The sequence below is a fragment of the Melanotaenia boesemani genome, chromosome 6, assembly GCF_017639745.1.
Source record: "Melanotaenia boesemani isolate fMelBoe1 chromosome 6, fMelBoe1.pri, whole genome shotgun sequence".
In the NCBI taxonomy this organism is placed as follows: Eukaryota; Metazoa; Chordata; class Actinopteri; order Atheriniformes; family Melanotaeniidae; genus Melanotaenia; species Melanotaenia boesemani.
The window spans coordinates 28361621-28378325 of record NC_055687.1 but is presented as its reverse complement, the minus strand read 5'-3'; the positions used below and the strand labels follow the sequence as shown (position 1 = coordinate 28378325).

At 38.3% G+C, this 16705-nt stretch overlaps 1 protein-coding gene and 1 non-coding gene across 5 annotated transcripts; both read right to left on the bottom strand.

The window, feature by feature from the left end:
* Positions 1-425: 425 nt before the first annotated feature.
* LOC121642268 (ATPase family AAA domain-containing protein 2-like) lies at positions 426-16597 on the bottom strand. 4 transcript variants are annotated; one of them, XM_041988885.1, is made up of 30 exons: positions 16028-16597; positions 14527-14675; positions 14040-14095; positions 13766-13949; positions 13519-13600; positions 13315-13399; positions 12799-12963; positions 12474-12591; positions 12005-12019; positions 11287-11388; positions 10845-10953; positions 9970-10085; positions 9161-9335; positions 8865-8953; positions 8579-8738; positions 8061-8151; positions 7590-7767; positions 7296-7432; positions 6945-7077; positions 6149-6335; positions 4244-4429; positions 3976-4111; positions 3583-3779; positions 3108-3267; positions 2869-2991; positions 2195-2368; positions 1421-2110; positions 1051-1184; positions 759-887; positions 426-628 (listed from the first exon to the last, which is right to left on the bottom strand). In XM_041988885.1, exons 1-30 carry the CDS (start codon positions 16223-16225, stop codon positions 596-598), a joined length of 4491 nt encoding a protein of 1496 aa, XP_041844819.1. In that variant the 5' UTR covers positions 16226-16597; the 3' UTR covers positions 426-595. The 4 variants fall into 4 exon arrangements, with proteins under 4 accessions (XP_041844819.1, XP_041844820.1, XP_041844821.1 ...); XM_041988886.1 differs by having other exon boundaries at positions 12799-12960; XM_041988887.1 differs by having other exon boundaries at positions 16034-16597.
* Positions 5920-6054, bottom strand: LOC121642516. Its single transcript, XR_006010910.1, has one exon. It is a non-coding gene; the product is annotated as a small nucleolar RNA SNORA5 (small nucleolar RNA).
* Positions 16598-16705: the final 108 nt, after the last annotated feature.

The window sequence follows — 16705 nt, the reverse complement described above, 5'->3', positions numbered from 1 at the left end:
AAAGAATAAATGCCACCATCTTTAAAATATTAAATGCTGAAAACGAGATGGGTCACATAATTATGACGTTCCTACACAATGAAATATTATGCAACTGTCATCACATTTTGTGTACTTCTCTCTAAATGTGTCTCTTATAAAAGTCATCTGATGCTTTGCTAATATTTTTTTCCAGCTTGTCTGGCTTTCAGTGGACCACATAATACCAGATGACCAATTACCTGCAATTCTGTAGCAGAGATACATGGAAACTAAAAGCAAACAAGATCTTTTTTATTTAGGCAGAGCTAACTGCCTAGACAAAAAGGGAAAAATAATAAGAAAGGCCTAATTATCAATGGTAACATTCTTCACAAGCATATTAAGTTGAGTTGTTGGACTATACAATCTAAAATATGTTTACAGAAAAAAGCACACAACAATAATTAGATGAAAACTATTTACTTACATATAAACAAATAAGGTTATACAAAGTTTAAGCTACAGCACAAATATAAATGCCTATAAATTTCTATTAAAATAGAACCAGTATATGTAAAATTACACAGATCAAGGGTTAATGGTCACTGTTATAAATGGTCATGTTGCTGTTAGATCAGCAGAAGTCTTCAATCTCTTGTTCCATGTCCTAAAAAAACAGAAGAACAGTAGATTAAAAATGCACCTGTTTCAAATGCTGTTATGGGCCAAACTGAGATCATTGACGTTAATTCCATCTGATTTTCCTCACATTTAAAGAAGACAGAAGCATTACTAACTTTTAGAAGTGCTGTTTTGTTGTGGTCTCGTCTGTGTCTGTAGACACTCTGACAGAGAAGGGCGTAGAGTTTCTCTAGCTTGTACACCTCATAGCCTTCAGTCTTTGACACCACTTTCTCCAACAGCTCCTGAAATTTGACAAAGAAAGCCACAAAATTGGCATTAGGTATAGAAAAACATAACCTTGTGCTGTGTGGAGAAAATATCAGGAATGAAAGAGCTGACGAAAAATAGCTTTTGTTTATGACTCCATGTAAAACATGTTGCATATACATTTAGAGCATCACATGCCTTTAATTTGTCTCTGTCCACAACCAGAGGAGGCGTTTCCTGGTGCAGGATCTGCAGAGCTTTGTCCACATTGATCATCTGCTGCTGCAGGACAGTGTTCTTTAGAGCCCGAGTCATTCGCCTCATGTTGCAATCTGAAGGGGAAAAAAAAAAAAGTTGACACCACTGTTGGATGACAGTCTGCTATTACCTCTGGAGCTTTGATCGCCTCTTTGATTTGTTGCAGTCTATAGATGCACTACATCTGCAACTATTACTAGGTATCATGCAGACATAAGGGCAATATTTATCTTAAACCTTCATCAAACATTAGTAGCTGAACTTGAGAGTGACATTATTAAAAGCCAACATGTGCCTGTGTCCGTCTCACCTGTGACAGCTCCCTCTGGGGTTAAGGGTTCTGTTGTATTTGTCTCCATTGGCTCTGCAGGACTATTCAGCTCAGCTTCCTCTGCTGTAACTACATTGCTCTGTGGTTCTTCTGAAGACTGAGTCTGTAGAATTTGAGTCTCTGACTGATTTTCAGCGATAGTCTCTGCTGTATTACTGTTCTGAGCGTCATATTCTGCCTCTGTATGGCCCTCCTTGTTAACATTCAGTGAGATGGACTCATTGTTAACATCTCTTCCTTCATTATTTTCATTTTCAGACTGTCTTGACTGATGTTTTACAGGTTTGTCTTTGTTTTTCTCCATCTCTCTGTCATTTTCTTGTTTCTCTTTTTCGCCCAGAGCAACCTCCTCTTCAGTGGCTGGTTTTGTCTCGTCCCGCTGCGATCCCTCTTCCTGACTGTTCAGCTCTCTTTCACGGGGCATGGAACTACCATCCTGCGGTGCTGCAGGTCCTGGCTCTGTTTCAACAACCATCTGATGTTCTTCTGTTTCATTGTTTCCATGATGCTCCGCTCTTCCTCCCTTCTCAACATCCTCTTCATCATCTCCATCATCTTCATACTCAGAGGCCAACTGTGAATCATCTTTGGACACATTAGAAGAGTAAGTTTTCTTCTTTGCGATGTGGCCAGTAGACCAGCGACTTTTCCGGCGTTTCTTCTTCTGGGCTGGAAGAAGAAATGAAAATACATTTCTCTGTTGCAATTCTTTAGCTAAATAATTGCCCCACCCTGCAATCACTTAGTTTTTACCTGTGTTTTTGGGTGTTGTAATAGTAGGGAAACTTGTAGTGGGAGCTACTGCAGTTGTGGATCCATTTGTCTCTCTTTGTGGTTCAGTGTCAGCGATGCTGGTGTTCATGGCAGATTTGGGCTGTTTGGGAAGGACATGGTAGAAGGAGGGGGCAAACTGTGCAGTAGAGCAACCTGAGGGGCCAAAAATAAAAAACGGATTTAACAGAGACTCTCACTTATATATATTTATTTTATATGCCATTCTTCTGTTTTTTTACTGAAAAAAAAAAAAAAAACAGCAGTTTACTCTGGATATAAGTACAACTGTGTAAGCCTTGCTTTAATAAATTGTAATTAAGGGTTTAACAACACACAAGCTTTTAGTAGTTTATGTAAAATGATGCATGCCTTAAATTAATTGAAAATATGTAAAAGGTGATAAGCATAAATTTTAATAGACAAGATTTGTTTCCTTGGTCAACAAACAGATAGACTAGCCCCAACCTTTTGTCCTAATCATAACAGTTAATTCAAACCCTAAAGCCAAGTCTTTACCCATAAAAATCACTCTGTACTCAAGGGGACGCATGACTATACTCATGTTAACAAGAAGAAGAAGTCCACATAAGCTGGTGTTCAGTGAGATTTTCATCCCCATTATGTAGGAAAAAGTAAACACAAACACTACTGACCTCTTGTTCTGCGCGACTCTTTGATCTCCTCACAAATTTTCTCAAAATCTTCATCCAACTCTTCTCGGATGATAGCCTGTACAGTGTCCTTCAATGCACATGCTCTGTGGCGGATCTGACGATCTGGTGTAAACAGTCACAAACATTCAGTTAAATCGGACAAAAAAGCCAATTGTTGAGATATACTAATCTGTTACTGTAGCAATTAATAGTTTATATGCTGCTGCTGTGTCTTGTACCTGAAGGGTCCCTATCTGGGTTGTATTCGAGGGCATTCTGCCAGATAAGATCCACATCCTTGAGGAACTCTTTGACTGTCCAGTAATGATGAAGATCTATCTTAGAAAGAACCGTTGACAGGTCCATGGGCTTCTGGATCACCTCGGCATAATCTGGAACCTAAAGCATGCGGCAATATTTATTTACAAGCAACATGGAGAAAAACAATCAAATTCAAATATCACTTGGATTAATAAAAACAAATGCATCACAAGTACAACTAACATTAGGTCAACAGGCTGCTCTACAACTGTTTATTTTACATTTACATTATCTGTTAATGCAACCAAAAGTTGCAGCACCCAGAAGATGCTTGAAGCCAATCTCACATAGCCATAATAACTGCTATGACAACAATGATACTTGTTTGTTGGTATATGGTACACCATTTCAGGTACAAGTAAAGCATCGGTGTGGTAAAATATATATAACTACCTCCTCTAAATCCACAGGCTTTGTAAAAGCCTTGAACCGTTTATCTTGAGACAGGCGATTTGTGACATCACGCAAAAAAAGACGAAGTTCCCTGAGGGTGTCCTCCTCTTGCTCTTCCAGTTTCTGACTCTCTTCTTCTGTCAGGTGACGTGGTGCAGGGGGAGGGGCAACTGGAAGCACCTCCAAAGCATGGAGCACTGAGGATTGAGGTTTGATACATGTCAGACTAAATAAACTTGATATCTTTTGTTCTGTTAGCCCAATAAGTGAATTATTTAACACCACCACTATGTGTTATCTAACCCTGCTGGTGTTGCATATTAAAGACAAGATCATTTCAAGTTTAAAAAGTACTCTAACAAATATGTTAATTACATTAGACTACACTCATACCAGCTTTCTTTTTTGAAGCAGGGGCTCTTGCAGCCTGGTTAAGAATCAGATCCTCAAAGAAGTCCCTTCTTTCTCGGCTGGTGGGGACCTGGACATGAAAAACCTCTCCGTATTCAATCCGAAACAACTCCTGCACCTGAGATGAGAAAGATGAGGAATGTCATTCTTGTGCAGATCGACATTTTTTTTACATAAAAAAAAAAAAAAAAAAAAAAAAAAAAAAGATTAATAATTGCAAATGTTGTGTCTTGTTGCCTTTTTTCCATACCTCCATACTGAGATAGTGATAATGGAGGCTGCAGGTAGCCAAAAGCAGAATAGGAGAGAAGGCAGGGATGGAGCTAAGGAGGCTCAGGAAGGTAGCTCTTAAGGCAGGACTCACTGTTTCCCACCATTGTTCAATGTGGGGGATGTACAAGATGCTTGGAGAGGTACGCTTGGCTTCAACAAAAATCTGCAGAGGATATAACAGAAACACTTATTTATGGTGCTGGTTGGAATTAAATCTAGTAAAGTTCATGACATAATACTTGAACTGAACTGCTGAGGGTAATAGATTTTACTTTCATAGACCACCATTTTGGTTTATGTAGCAAAGCACTGTGGATACTAGTGAGGTAAAATGTTACATGATTAGGAACGGTGTTGAACTTATACTACGAAGAGAACAGAAATTGAGAGCTGGGGAAACACAGTGTTTATGCACTGGTAAAGGTTAAGCCCCCAGGTTTACAGCATCCCAGCAGGAGTAGAACAAAGTGATGAGAACATTGCTGCATTACATGACTCAAGTCTCATTTATGCTCTACATTAAATATGCATATGGACAGAGCTTTCTGTCCTCTGCACCCTTTACATGTGTATTTCACTCTATTTTCGGAGAGCTTGCAGATATGTACCGAGAGACAGCAAAGCAGTTTCACTGGAAACAGCAGGTGTTGTGCAGTATAGCTCATGTGTACCAGTAAAATTAACTGCGCTGCCTCTTTTGATGTCTTTCTGAGAATGTAGATTAGCTTAATCTTGTTCACTGTCGCCATGTTTGTTACTGTCTGAAACTGATGTCAAAACTTAGAGGTGGGCTCTAAACTCTTCACTGACCTAAAGTAGATGTATTGTCCAACAGCCATGACAACTTAAAGGTCGTATGGAAGTATAAGAGAAGTGACATTCGACAACAGTTGACAGGGACGTACCCATACATTAAGGGAGCCTAAATGAGGCTGAGGAGCCACTCTGTGTGTTTAACTTATGTGAAAGCAAAGCTCACTTGTTCATCATGACACTTAAAAATAAAATAGGGCACTACAATTTAAAGACTTGCAACTTATACAGCGCTTTTCTAGTCATATGTTGAGCACTCTACGAATTTTTACACTACTGTACACGTCACATTCACTGTATCACGCACTCATACAGCACTTCTATTGTTATATACTAAGTGCTTTTCATCAATGACACATTCCTAGACCAGCAGACACATCAGGAGGCAAACTTAGAGTTCAGTGTCTTGCCCAAGGACACTTTGGCATGTAGTTAGGAGAAGCCTGAAATCAACGTAGTCAATGCATGCAAAAGCAGACAGGCACACATTTTTAAAAATGTGATCAACTGAGGATTTAATATAGTTATAGTTTTTTCTTGGAAAAAATGTAGGAAAGGATCATTTGCACATAAGATTTCCAACTCTTCTCAGTAGATATTTAATCTAACATATATTCAGTTCATGAGGGTTGGAGAATCTATCACATCTAATAAAAGTTTTAAGTGAAATTACCTGAAATAACAAGAACTGCTGTTCTATATAAACATAAAATGTATTTTATTATCTTGTGGAGTTCTGTATTTCTGTGCTTAAATTTACAACATTTTTATAATTAAAATATTATAAAATCGAAGAAGACTTTTATTTTTTAAACCATTTTCAACATCCCTGTAAAATGAATTTGTCTGTAGTGCATATTTATCCTCACTTCCCAAAATGTAAGGCAGTGAGGCCCATGAACTACATTTTTTGTAGCAGCCATTTTGGCCAGTGATGTCCACTACAATGAACACACTGAATTTGACAAGGCTGCAACAGCAAAGTATAACATCATCTCACACATCTATTACCAAATATCTGGACCACATTCATTTACCAAGATTTCAAATATCCTTGTATGCCAGTTACCTGAGCACAGGTTTCTTCTGGTAACGTTGCACTGGCTCCAAACAGCACAGCCATGTCCAGTGTGTACACTGTGAATTTTTCCAGAGCATGGAGAACAGCAGGAGCCAGGTGGGAACTCTGACCCGAGCCTGGTCTGCCCGCCAACAGAAGCCTGGGACGGTAGGACGTCGGCTGGCTCAACACTCCTCTATAAAAGGAGAAATGACAGAGACTGAGATGGGTGAGGTGGTATTTCCATTTATTATTAGTTAACCTTAAACAGCAGGGCTCCAGACTGTGACCAAATGGTCACATTTTGCGACTAAAATGTGAGACAGTGCGAGTGAATTTTTCATCTACATGCGCAATGGCGACCAATACATTTGCCGGTCTTTTCTTGTAGAAGTTATAACTGAATTTATTTTGTCGCTAACAAACTTCTGTTCCCCTCTTTAGACCAGTAGTTCCCAGTAGGTTTGCCGACTCTAACTTCAATACAAGAAAAGGAGACGAACAATTTGATTTGACAAGTTCTATGCCTACTTGTTTTGTTTTAGTGCGACCAGTAAGATGTTTGTTTTGTTTTTTTTTGTTATGTCAACTGCTGCACAATAAAATGTGAATCGTTAACGTTGTAATTTCTAAAGTATTTATCACCAATACAGTGAAAATGAGAGGTAATGTGAATATTTTCTGTGCAAGGCGATTTCAGTGTGCGCCCCAAAATTTTCTGCTTGCGCTCCTAAAAATTTAAGTTAGGGGCCACTGTGCTCGTAAAAAAAAGTTAGTCTGGAGGCCTGAAGAACAAGTGATCTACCTGTTAACACTCAAGAGGCTTTTAGCAGCAGTTATTTTGTGGTGGGGTTGAGAGGTTAGTCCACCAAAGGAAACCTCAAAGTCCTCTTCTTCACTGAACATCAGCTCATCCTCAGACAATCCACAGGCCAGATCTAAATAGATAAATAAATTTAAAGTTGTGATACATCATATTTTGAAAAATGAAGTAGCAGTCATGGTTTGCTCTATTTTGTTATAAAAGAAAAGTCATTTGCATTCACATTTTGTTGACTTAAAGAACAAATGTATGAAAATTAAAAGAAAAAGATCAAAAGAGAAGGTGAAGGGCAGAAAAAAATGAACAAGCAAACAGAAAAGAAAAATACTGTACTTTGTTCTCTCTTCCTCTTTAAACCCTGCTCAGCATGTGGGAACACTCTGCTGACTGTGTGGAGGATGTTCTGCAAAGTTGCGCTCAGCAGAGGACGAATGGCAGGTATCAAGGCTTTAGCAGGTGACACTACCGCCCTAAAAGTACAGACCATTTAAAAGAAGAAAATATGAGAAATTAATCAGAATCACAACTTTATGGAGTAATCAAATTTAGGAGCCGTCAGAATAAGATTCACACTGCAACCAAAAAGCAATACGGCAAAAAACGTGGCTTCAAGTATCATGGTTCTACCTCTGGGCAGCTGGCACCATCTTGGACATGGCACACATGAAGTCTTTGTTAGTGATGACAATAGAGTTCACATCCAGTACAAGTTTCTGTGATGAGGAGTAGATCTGAGGGTAGCGACGCCGCAGCGCACAAAGGGCCGCCTCTGAACACACTGCCTTGATATCTGCTCCACAATACCCTGAAAAACAAGAAGCTTATTGTTAACAACTAAGACGATCAGCAAATCTGTATGAGTACAAAACTTTCCTGTAAAATTCATAGCCCAAGGATAATTCTGACTATGAGACGCGTGATTTTTCCTAGGCTTAAAATAGTGCATTTAGAAGGATAAATATATGTCTCCCTAATTTTCACACTCATTTATACAGTATGTACAACTAGCGCATAGAGATAGCTTGGCAGTAAATCATATGTGCATCTCTCAGGCTACTACTGAACCTTTTTTTTTTGTATAATTGTAAGCAAACATACCAACGCATTTATCTGCAAGCTCTTCCAGGAAAGCATCAGAGGGTAAAGGAGTCCATTGTCTAGTGTGGATCTTAAGGATGTCCTTTCTTGCCTACAATAAAGATCAGAGCACAAAAGCTTATCATCAGAATCAATAGTTTGCAAGCAAAAAAACTTCTATAGCTGCAGTACAAAATCATTTGAAAGCATTCTTTGCTATTTTTCTGCAACGTGAAATTGCTGCTCACTTTGAAATTCTTTACAGCCAGATGTTATTAAAGATTTCACAGGATCCTTGCAACTAAAATTAAAATATGACCTACCTACATTTAAATGGACCATGTTTTCAACACAGTAAGTTGCTATGCATACAAAATACACAAGAAATTAAATGCACATGAAAAAATACTGCTCCACATAGCATCTTGTTTCCGTTTCAGGGGATTTGTTATAAACTGATCTCAGAATGGCTGTCATTTTTCTCTTGTATGCTCTTTACTAGGCAGCTTTCTAATATTACAAATACTGTTATATCCCACCTCTCTGTCTGGCAGGCCAAAGAGGAATTCTCTATCAAAGCGTCCTGGTCTTCTCAGAGCTGGGTCAATGGAGTCCAGTCTGTTTGTAGCTCCAATAACAACAACTTCTCCTCTGCTGTCTAATCCGTCCATGAGAGCCAGAAGGGTTGACACAATAGAACTGCAGGAGGAGAAAAAAAAAAGTTCTGTTCAGCTAAAATCTCCATGCAGGAAAGAGGACAGAGGCAGCTTCTAAATTCAAGGTGGTGGAATTAACTTTATGCATAAAGTTAGGTACAAAGCTGACCTGTGAATCTGGTCTTGGCGGCTGGACCTGACTGGAGCCAAACCATCAATTTCATCAAAGAAGATGATTGACGGACGCATCTGATATGCCTAGAAAGATTTCATAAAGAATTTCAATCAGATGCCACCATGATGTATATTGACCATTAAGTTGTATGTAAGCACTGACTTTAATGAACCATATATAAAAACTGGTGTGTTAAAAATGTTTTGTGGCATTTTATAGATAGGTAAAGAATTTAAATATTAACTTCATCAGTTTTACAAAAGGAATGATGTATGAGAAGCTCTTTTTACCTGGTCAAACAGCAGTCGCAGCTGTCTCTCAGATTCTCCCACCCACTTACTAAGGCAGTCGGCTCCTTTTCTCATAAAAAATGACACCTTTCTTTCTCCCTGACTGCACTCATTGGCCAGAGCCCTTGCCACCAAGGTTTTCCCTGTGCCTGGAGGACCGTAAAACAGACAGCCCCTGAAGACAGGAAAAAAAAAAAAAATGAAGCAAACTTAAGACTGAAATGACACTGAACAAGCTGACAACAAGAGAGGGAGATTAAAATAGTACATTCGCCACTGGTGTTTGCCTTTAAACAAACCAAATGAAGAATTTTAAACAATGGTTGAACCTTATCTAGATTCACGGAATAAAAGGAGACGCAGAGGAGGAGCAGACACAGAGGGGTTTACAGGTGTTAAAACACTATCATTCTCCACGGGGGTGATGCCCATGTGTTGTTCCATCAATGTTCTTTTTATTCTCAAATCCATCTATAGAGCATGCTGTGCATGCGTTAATTGCGACGCAAACGCAATTAATTACATAAATTAGTTTCCGCCATTAACACATTATTTTTGACAGCCCCACTAAAAACATATGAAGATGATGTGGCAGAGGTAAATAAAAAGGAAATTAAAACTGTACAAAAATCCTTTCACAAAGTTGGAACAACAAGTTTTCCAGCTTCCAGTCTGTTTGTATAAAAGTTTTTTGGACACTAAGATACAAAAACACATATTTAAAAAAAGAAGTTTAAGTCTGGCTGGTGACATCCTGATATCCACAAGAAAGTGCAATACTTCTTGTACACAACACATAGATTTATTACCTTGGTGGTTGTATCCTGAACCTCTCAAAGACCTCTGGGTAGAGAAGAGGGAACACCACCATCTCCTTAAGTGCAGAAATGTGTTTGCTCAAACCTCCAATGCTGTCAAAGCGAACCTGGATCAGGTGTAAAACAGGATGTTACGATTCTTCAATTATTTCTATAAGACAAAAAATAAAGTATTTATGTGTACTGCCTCATGCTTAATTCTAAGTTTTAGTGAAAAATTCAGTCTGGGTAATCAGAATTAAAGTTTTCTCCTTTGACTTTTAATGGAAATAGTATGGTATATTGCAGTCAACAACTGTACTACAAACAATTAGCCCAATCAGAGTGTGGGATGGGGTGGCTTCTTTTAAAAACTCTAGCATAAACGCTACAAGGAAAACAGATCTGAGCCAGTTCAATCAGAATTATTTCTCAATCACATCAAGACGTTATAAACTTGCTAATCTGATCAACAGGAAAGTGTTAGCATGTATACACTTAATTCAACTGTTCCTCTCTGACTGAAATAATCATGTTTTTGCTGCTGCTGCTGCTTGAACCATGTGACATTCATTTCTGATATATAAATTCAGAAATAAAATATTCTGATTGCTTCATGTCTGATATATAAATTCTATAAGGTCAGCTCACTCTAAGTTTATCTTCGAGCTTCTATTGTGGACCTGGCTGGGGCAGAGTAAATGAGGTGAGCTATAAAGATCTACTTTCTATCTCCCACTTGTTTACAGAAAGCGAGAGAACTTGGCCTGCGTGTGCTGATTGGGGAATAAAGTTGTTAAAGCAACATTTCTCTTCCATAGATTATTGGGCAGTTTCATTCTAAGTGAATGATTAAAATTTGATGGCATCTATCCATCTATCATTACCGTCTTGTCAATGTGCATAGGGTCCACATCAGCAAGGCTGGCTCCAATCTTCATCCTGTCCTTGTGGATTCCCAGTAGGTCCTCTTTAACAAGATTCATTGGCAGACATCTTCAAGACAAAATGCAAAAACCATTAAATCACTTTTAATCCATATTTAGTGACTCTACATACCTACCTACTCCATTTATAAGTATTACAGCAGGAGTTAAATCTCACTTTACTGGATGAGTTCATTAATGAATGACTTATGCTTACAAACCAAATCAAGATTATTTTTGAAAAGTTCTCAAGTTTATTTTCCAAGAATTAAAATATATCCTTGTGAACTTTAGACAGTAAACTTCACCCATGTTCCTTTGTAAATTTTTGCCATCAAAAAACAAACATTAACTCTGTTGATCTGTGGTTATGCAGTAAAAAAGCTGCTCCTGATGGTCTCACCTGTTCACAGACCTGCTCCTGTTTTTACTCCTTCGTCTCTGGAACTTCTCGTCATCCGAAGAGGAGGATGTGGAGTCACTACTGTGGATGGCATGTCTCCTTCTGCCAGGTCAAAAGACATTTTCTTTTAAACAAAAAGAGCCAACATCATGTGGGCATGTAAACCTTTGCAACAACACAGCTGGCAAGGACAAAAAGAGTAAAAACTAACCGTAAACTTAAAATTGTCAAACAAAACTATAAACATCACATTTATTTATTACTAATAAGGATAAGCATTTTGCACACATAAATACTGCTAATGTAATGAGTGACAGATTCATGAAGAAGGCAAAGCTGATTTTAATCCGTTTGTGCAGGAACTTTGAAAGATACCATCACCCCAAAAAGTCTCTTATTGTTTGATGAGGATGAGATGCACTTTACAACTCACTGGAGTAACAGTCATCATGCATCAGAATATTAGTTTCAGACTATACAGTGAAATGCAATAATTCTCAGTTAAAAGAAAGCCTTATAGTCATGACAAACGGATTTCATACCATGACTTGTCATGAAACCAGGATAACCAGTGCAACCCTAGTTACCTTTGTGCACATATCAGTACCAAAGTATAACTCAGCTGTGCCACCTGCCAACAACCATGACAAAGACAAAGACAGACAGCACCCCCAAAAACTCAATACAGACTGACAAAGACATGTAGTGAGGGCCTTACCTCTCAGAACTACTCCTGAGCGTGGGAAGACATTTAGAAAAAATAAATAAATAAAAAAGGGGAGAAAGGAATTTTGGGATGGATTTAATGTGCAATGATAACCAAGAGTGGTTGCAAGACATTGCTATTACCAAAAACTGACAGATTTCAGATGCTTTTCCATTGAGGTTTGACTAAACATCTTTTATTGAAACACTAGAAGAGTGTGTAAGCTATGAACTAATACAAAAGCTGTTAAACTGGGAATCAAGTGTGTACAAGTTTAACACTACAGAGAAATTGTTATTCTGCTGTGTATTAGCAGTAGGTTGCATTTTTTTATGTTATAGCTATATCATAACATAGTTGGCAATTAAGATTTATCATAATATAAACCGCAGAAGGTGCTAATAAAATTATCATGACTTCAATAATCCAAAGCAAATTCTCTATTTCTAATTCTAAGATGACTGTGCGTTGCAATACTAACCTACTGGTTCTCCTGTTATAGGGGCTTCTGGGGGCTGTGGAGCTGAATCTGAATCTGCATCTGGTAGGGGACGAATGCTCCTCAAAGTACACGCTGCGTTTCCTGGGCTCTCGGGGTTCTGGCAAAAGATCAACAGACTTCCTCAAACATTGTAATACCAAAGTAATGCAAAAGAAAGTGTTTTTGATTTAAAAAGTGAAGATTTTCAGCTGACTTTGCTCTCAAAAAGCTTCTCCATTTGTCCTGATGTATTAATAAATTCCAAGTCCTCCTTGTGTCGGGGATTCTGCCTTTTAATCATTAAATCTATGAACAGAGGAAGTACCATCTTGTGGGGCCTGGTAGCGAACCACAGTCTTTCTCTGTCGGAAGTCATAGCGTCGTTGGTTTTCTTCTTCCTCATCCTCATCTTCGCCATCTTCATCATCATCATCATCTTCTCCCTCTTCCTCATCATCTTCATCTTCTTCATTATCATCATCATCCTCTACTGAGTTAAAAAAACAAAAAAAAGTAAACATCTTAAAAAGATGCCTACATAAAATGCGGTCTAATATAACTTATCGGAGGATGTCATTAATAAACCTTGACATGTTGTGACAAAGACATTTCCAAAAAACAGCATTTTTTTTCGTCTGTATTTAATTCAAAGAAAGAAAGATGCTTTTAAACACAGGGATACACACTTGTTCTACATATATTTCATATATATGTAGTTTGTCTGACAGAAACACAAGGACTTCAGTGCAAAAATCTCTGACTCAGTTGTCTTTACAGCAGTATGTTTTACAGTGTTTTCTAGCATCGTCCCACATGTGGCTACTAAATTAAACCATCTCACCTTGGTTCTTCTCCTCACTTTTTTTACTCTCAGCACTTGTCAGCAGAGACCGCTGCATCCTGCCATTGGTGTACCCGCCTAGCTGCTAAAAGGTAGAAAAAAAAAACCCAACCAACTCAGCATTTTGAAGCTTAATACACTTGGTCACCGTAAACACTTGACATAAAAGATTAATAGAGTAAAGCTTCTTATGTGGGTCTCAACCTCTTCTTTTGTGTCTCTGCTTCTCAGTCTGCGTCTCATCTTCTGCATGTCGTCCATCTTTTGGAGAACAGCTTCAGCAGTGCTGAGGAAAAGAAATTATTTCACTGGCTGTAATCAAAGTCATTAAGTCATAAATCCCACAACTACAGGTCGGAGTGTTTGGTACATCCAACATGAGATAGCAGATTTCTTTTTTTTAAAAAAAAAAAAAAAAAAAAAAAAAAAGAGTGAAGGTTGCTGGACTCACTTGGTGATGAGACGATCATAAAGCACAGACTGGTTGCGAGAATTCAATTTGTATCTGGTGATCCGAGAGCTTCGTCGCACTGCCCGATCTTCCTCTTCCTCCTCTTCTTCCTCAGTATCTCGGCTCCGAAGGTTAAAACGACTCCTCTTAGGAGTGGACGACCCCTCCACTACATCTGGAACATCTGAGGGGTAGAAGAGATCCATATGTTTGGTGTACTTTATAATTTATTGCCTTCTCTATTATTAGTCAAGAAATCTGTAATGTTCTGTACCTGCTTGCTGATTTCCACTGGATGCTTTTCCCTCTCTCTGCAGCCTGGATGATTTCCTGGAGAATGCATAAAAAGAAAAAAAAATCAAATATCTGTTGCTTGTGTTCTTTTATTGTGTTTAAACTTCTACAAATGTACACACATTTTTGAAAGACTGTCAAAATACAAGACAAATGCCTGCAAAAGGATTCAACACAACCAAAATACACATGATCTCAACACAAAAGAAACTATAAATGGCTGGGTACAGAGTCTCATCTAATATTTTAACACTGTGATTTCTGCTATTTACTGAATACATAATGTCCTGTCTCCTATACACTTCACCTGTGCCTCCCTTCAGAGTATCTCCAGTATTGAGAGTGTATTTCACACAGACAATCTCCTCCACTGAAGCTCATTTGTAAAGTGGAAACTGCAAAAAACATCCATGTCTGGTTCTCTTGTGTTTCTGTATTAACTGCTCGAGTGAGTAGTTCTGCATTACCTGGTGCAGTGCCCTTCAGCTTTGGCTTCATCTAAAGGAGAGCTGCTCTTTGGCTCCATGTCAGCAAAAGAGACCTCTAGTTTACTTCTTTGTCCTCTGGTCCTTAGAGAATGATATAGACCGCTTCCCTCTTTCTGACCAGCATGGCCCTGGTGAAATCAGAATGAGTTTTAAGTTAACATCACATAGTAGTATGCCAATATGTCAACTCTAAGAAATCACATGTTGAGATTACATATTTGTTTTTATTTATTCATTTTCAGCTAAAGAAAAAATGTAAGCTTAGCTATCTCTATATTACTCTTTAAAGATATTCAAAAACCACTTCACTGTTAAAACTTAGTGCTTGTAACTCAGTTAAGTTGTACATTAAAACTATAGTTTAAAATATGGGCTGACATAATATACACTGTGAAACAATACATAGCAAACATTAGCTATAGGTACTTGAAGTAGGTTTTTTCACCTTACTTACAAAAGAGATAAATTTCATGTAAATGCAAAAACTACTCTTCTGAGTGGAAGTGATTGTCCCACAAAAGCTAAAGAAGGTCTTCCTTCTGTAGTAAAACTGGCAAGTGCTCTTCAGTAAATAAACCTCAATCTCCCCCTGCAGGGCTGCAGCTCACCTCTGGCTTACAGGTACCCCACTGAAAGCCTAGTTATGTGCCACAGATGGTTTGTTACTTATTAATTACATTGGAATTTCTAATACTGACTCCAAAACCATTCAGAGAATGAACTCTACCATCTGATTTAATTTAGCATTAGTGCCATACTACATATATTGTTTATATTGTTTTATTTAACTTATCTTATTGTTATATTTATTGCATTCTATTTGCCTCTATTTTGCTTTGTACTTGTATATATTGTGTCTTGTACTTGTCCTGCTTTACTGTTGGTGTTGTATTGCTACTGGTACCCAAATTTCCCTGAGGGCTCTCTGAAGGGATTATTAAAGTATTTCTATTCTATTCTATACTTGCATACGTAAAAATAAGTAAAGCAAATATTTCAAAACTGACTTAATGCAATTTGCAGCAGTTACAAAATGTTGCCTCAAGAAACCAAATGACAAAATGCCCAAACGTTAACAATAAATTACATACGTTATTAAATAATGAACAAATAGTAACAGCCCTACTAATTATTTACATCAACATTTGATAACCTAAGAAACATTTACCTGTACCAGACCTACTAAGGTGTTTGACAAAAAAAACAATGAACTTATCTACCTAGTGTGACGACGATGTAATGGGCATTAATTTAACTCAACGTCCCTAAGCCTAAACAACATAAACATTATGTTGGAGTGCTAAAGTACATTTGATTGACTTTTCAGTGCTGTTGCTAAATGACAAGTGGCAAAGGCAACTCGCTAGTTAGCTAAGCGCTAGCAAAAGTAGCACACCAAAAGTCGTGTTAACTGGCAATTTATCCTCCAATGAAATTGCATTTTAGCTAGCTAACCATTTGTGTACATATATGTTCTTACATTTACCGAGGTGTTTTCAGGGCTGCTGAAGCTGTCATTCAAGCAACGGGAAGACCGGGTAAGTCGGGCGGACTTTCTCTGCGACGCGGGAATCAGGGACAAAAACTCTGAGCTTGTATCCAAATCAATCGACCTCCTCTTCGGCGTAGAAGCCATCGGTTCAGCTCCGACACTGCCGCTGCTACGTAGGATCACCATCTTGACTCTTGATCAACCGTATATGTCCACAAACGACGGAAAATCACCTGATATGTTTAGAGTTTATGGTTGCACCGTCATAGCAGATATAACGGCAAATATCCGACAGCCGACAGTCAAGCGCCTTACTAAACCCTTGATTTCTGGCGCCATAAACGTCATCGGAGGTTGTGAGGTAAGCCGCTATGAGCTGCCGCATAACAAAATAGATCTTTTGTTAAACTTGTAAAATGAAGTCAAAATGTAAAGGTAATCCAATTTTTAATGTATCATCATTGCAGCGAATTCCAGTGACCGCCATCATCATTATTGCTGTTCCACCAGCAGTTATAATATTCAGCAAAACAAGCGGAGGAATACATACATGCTAGTTTACAAGGTGATCCGGTAGATGTTAGAGCGCGCACTTTAGAGCAGTGCGCGCTGATTTATGGCTCCCGTAACGTAACAACGTATGCTTAAGATGGCATTTCAGTATTA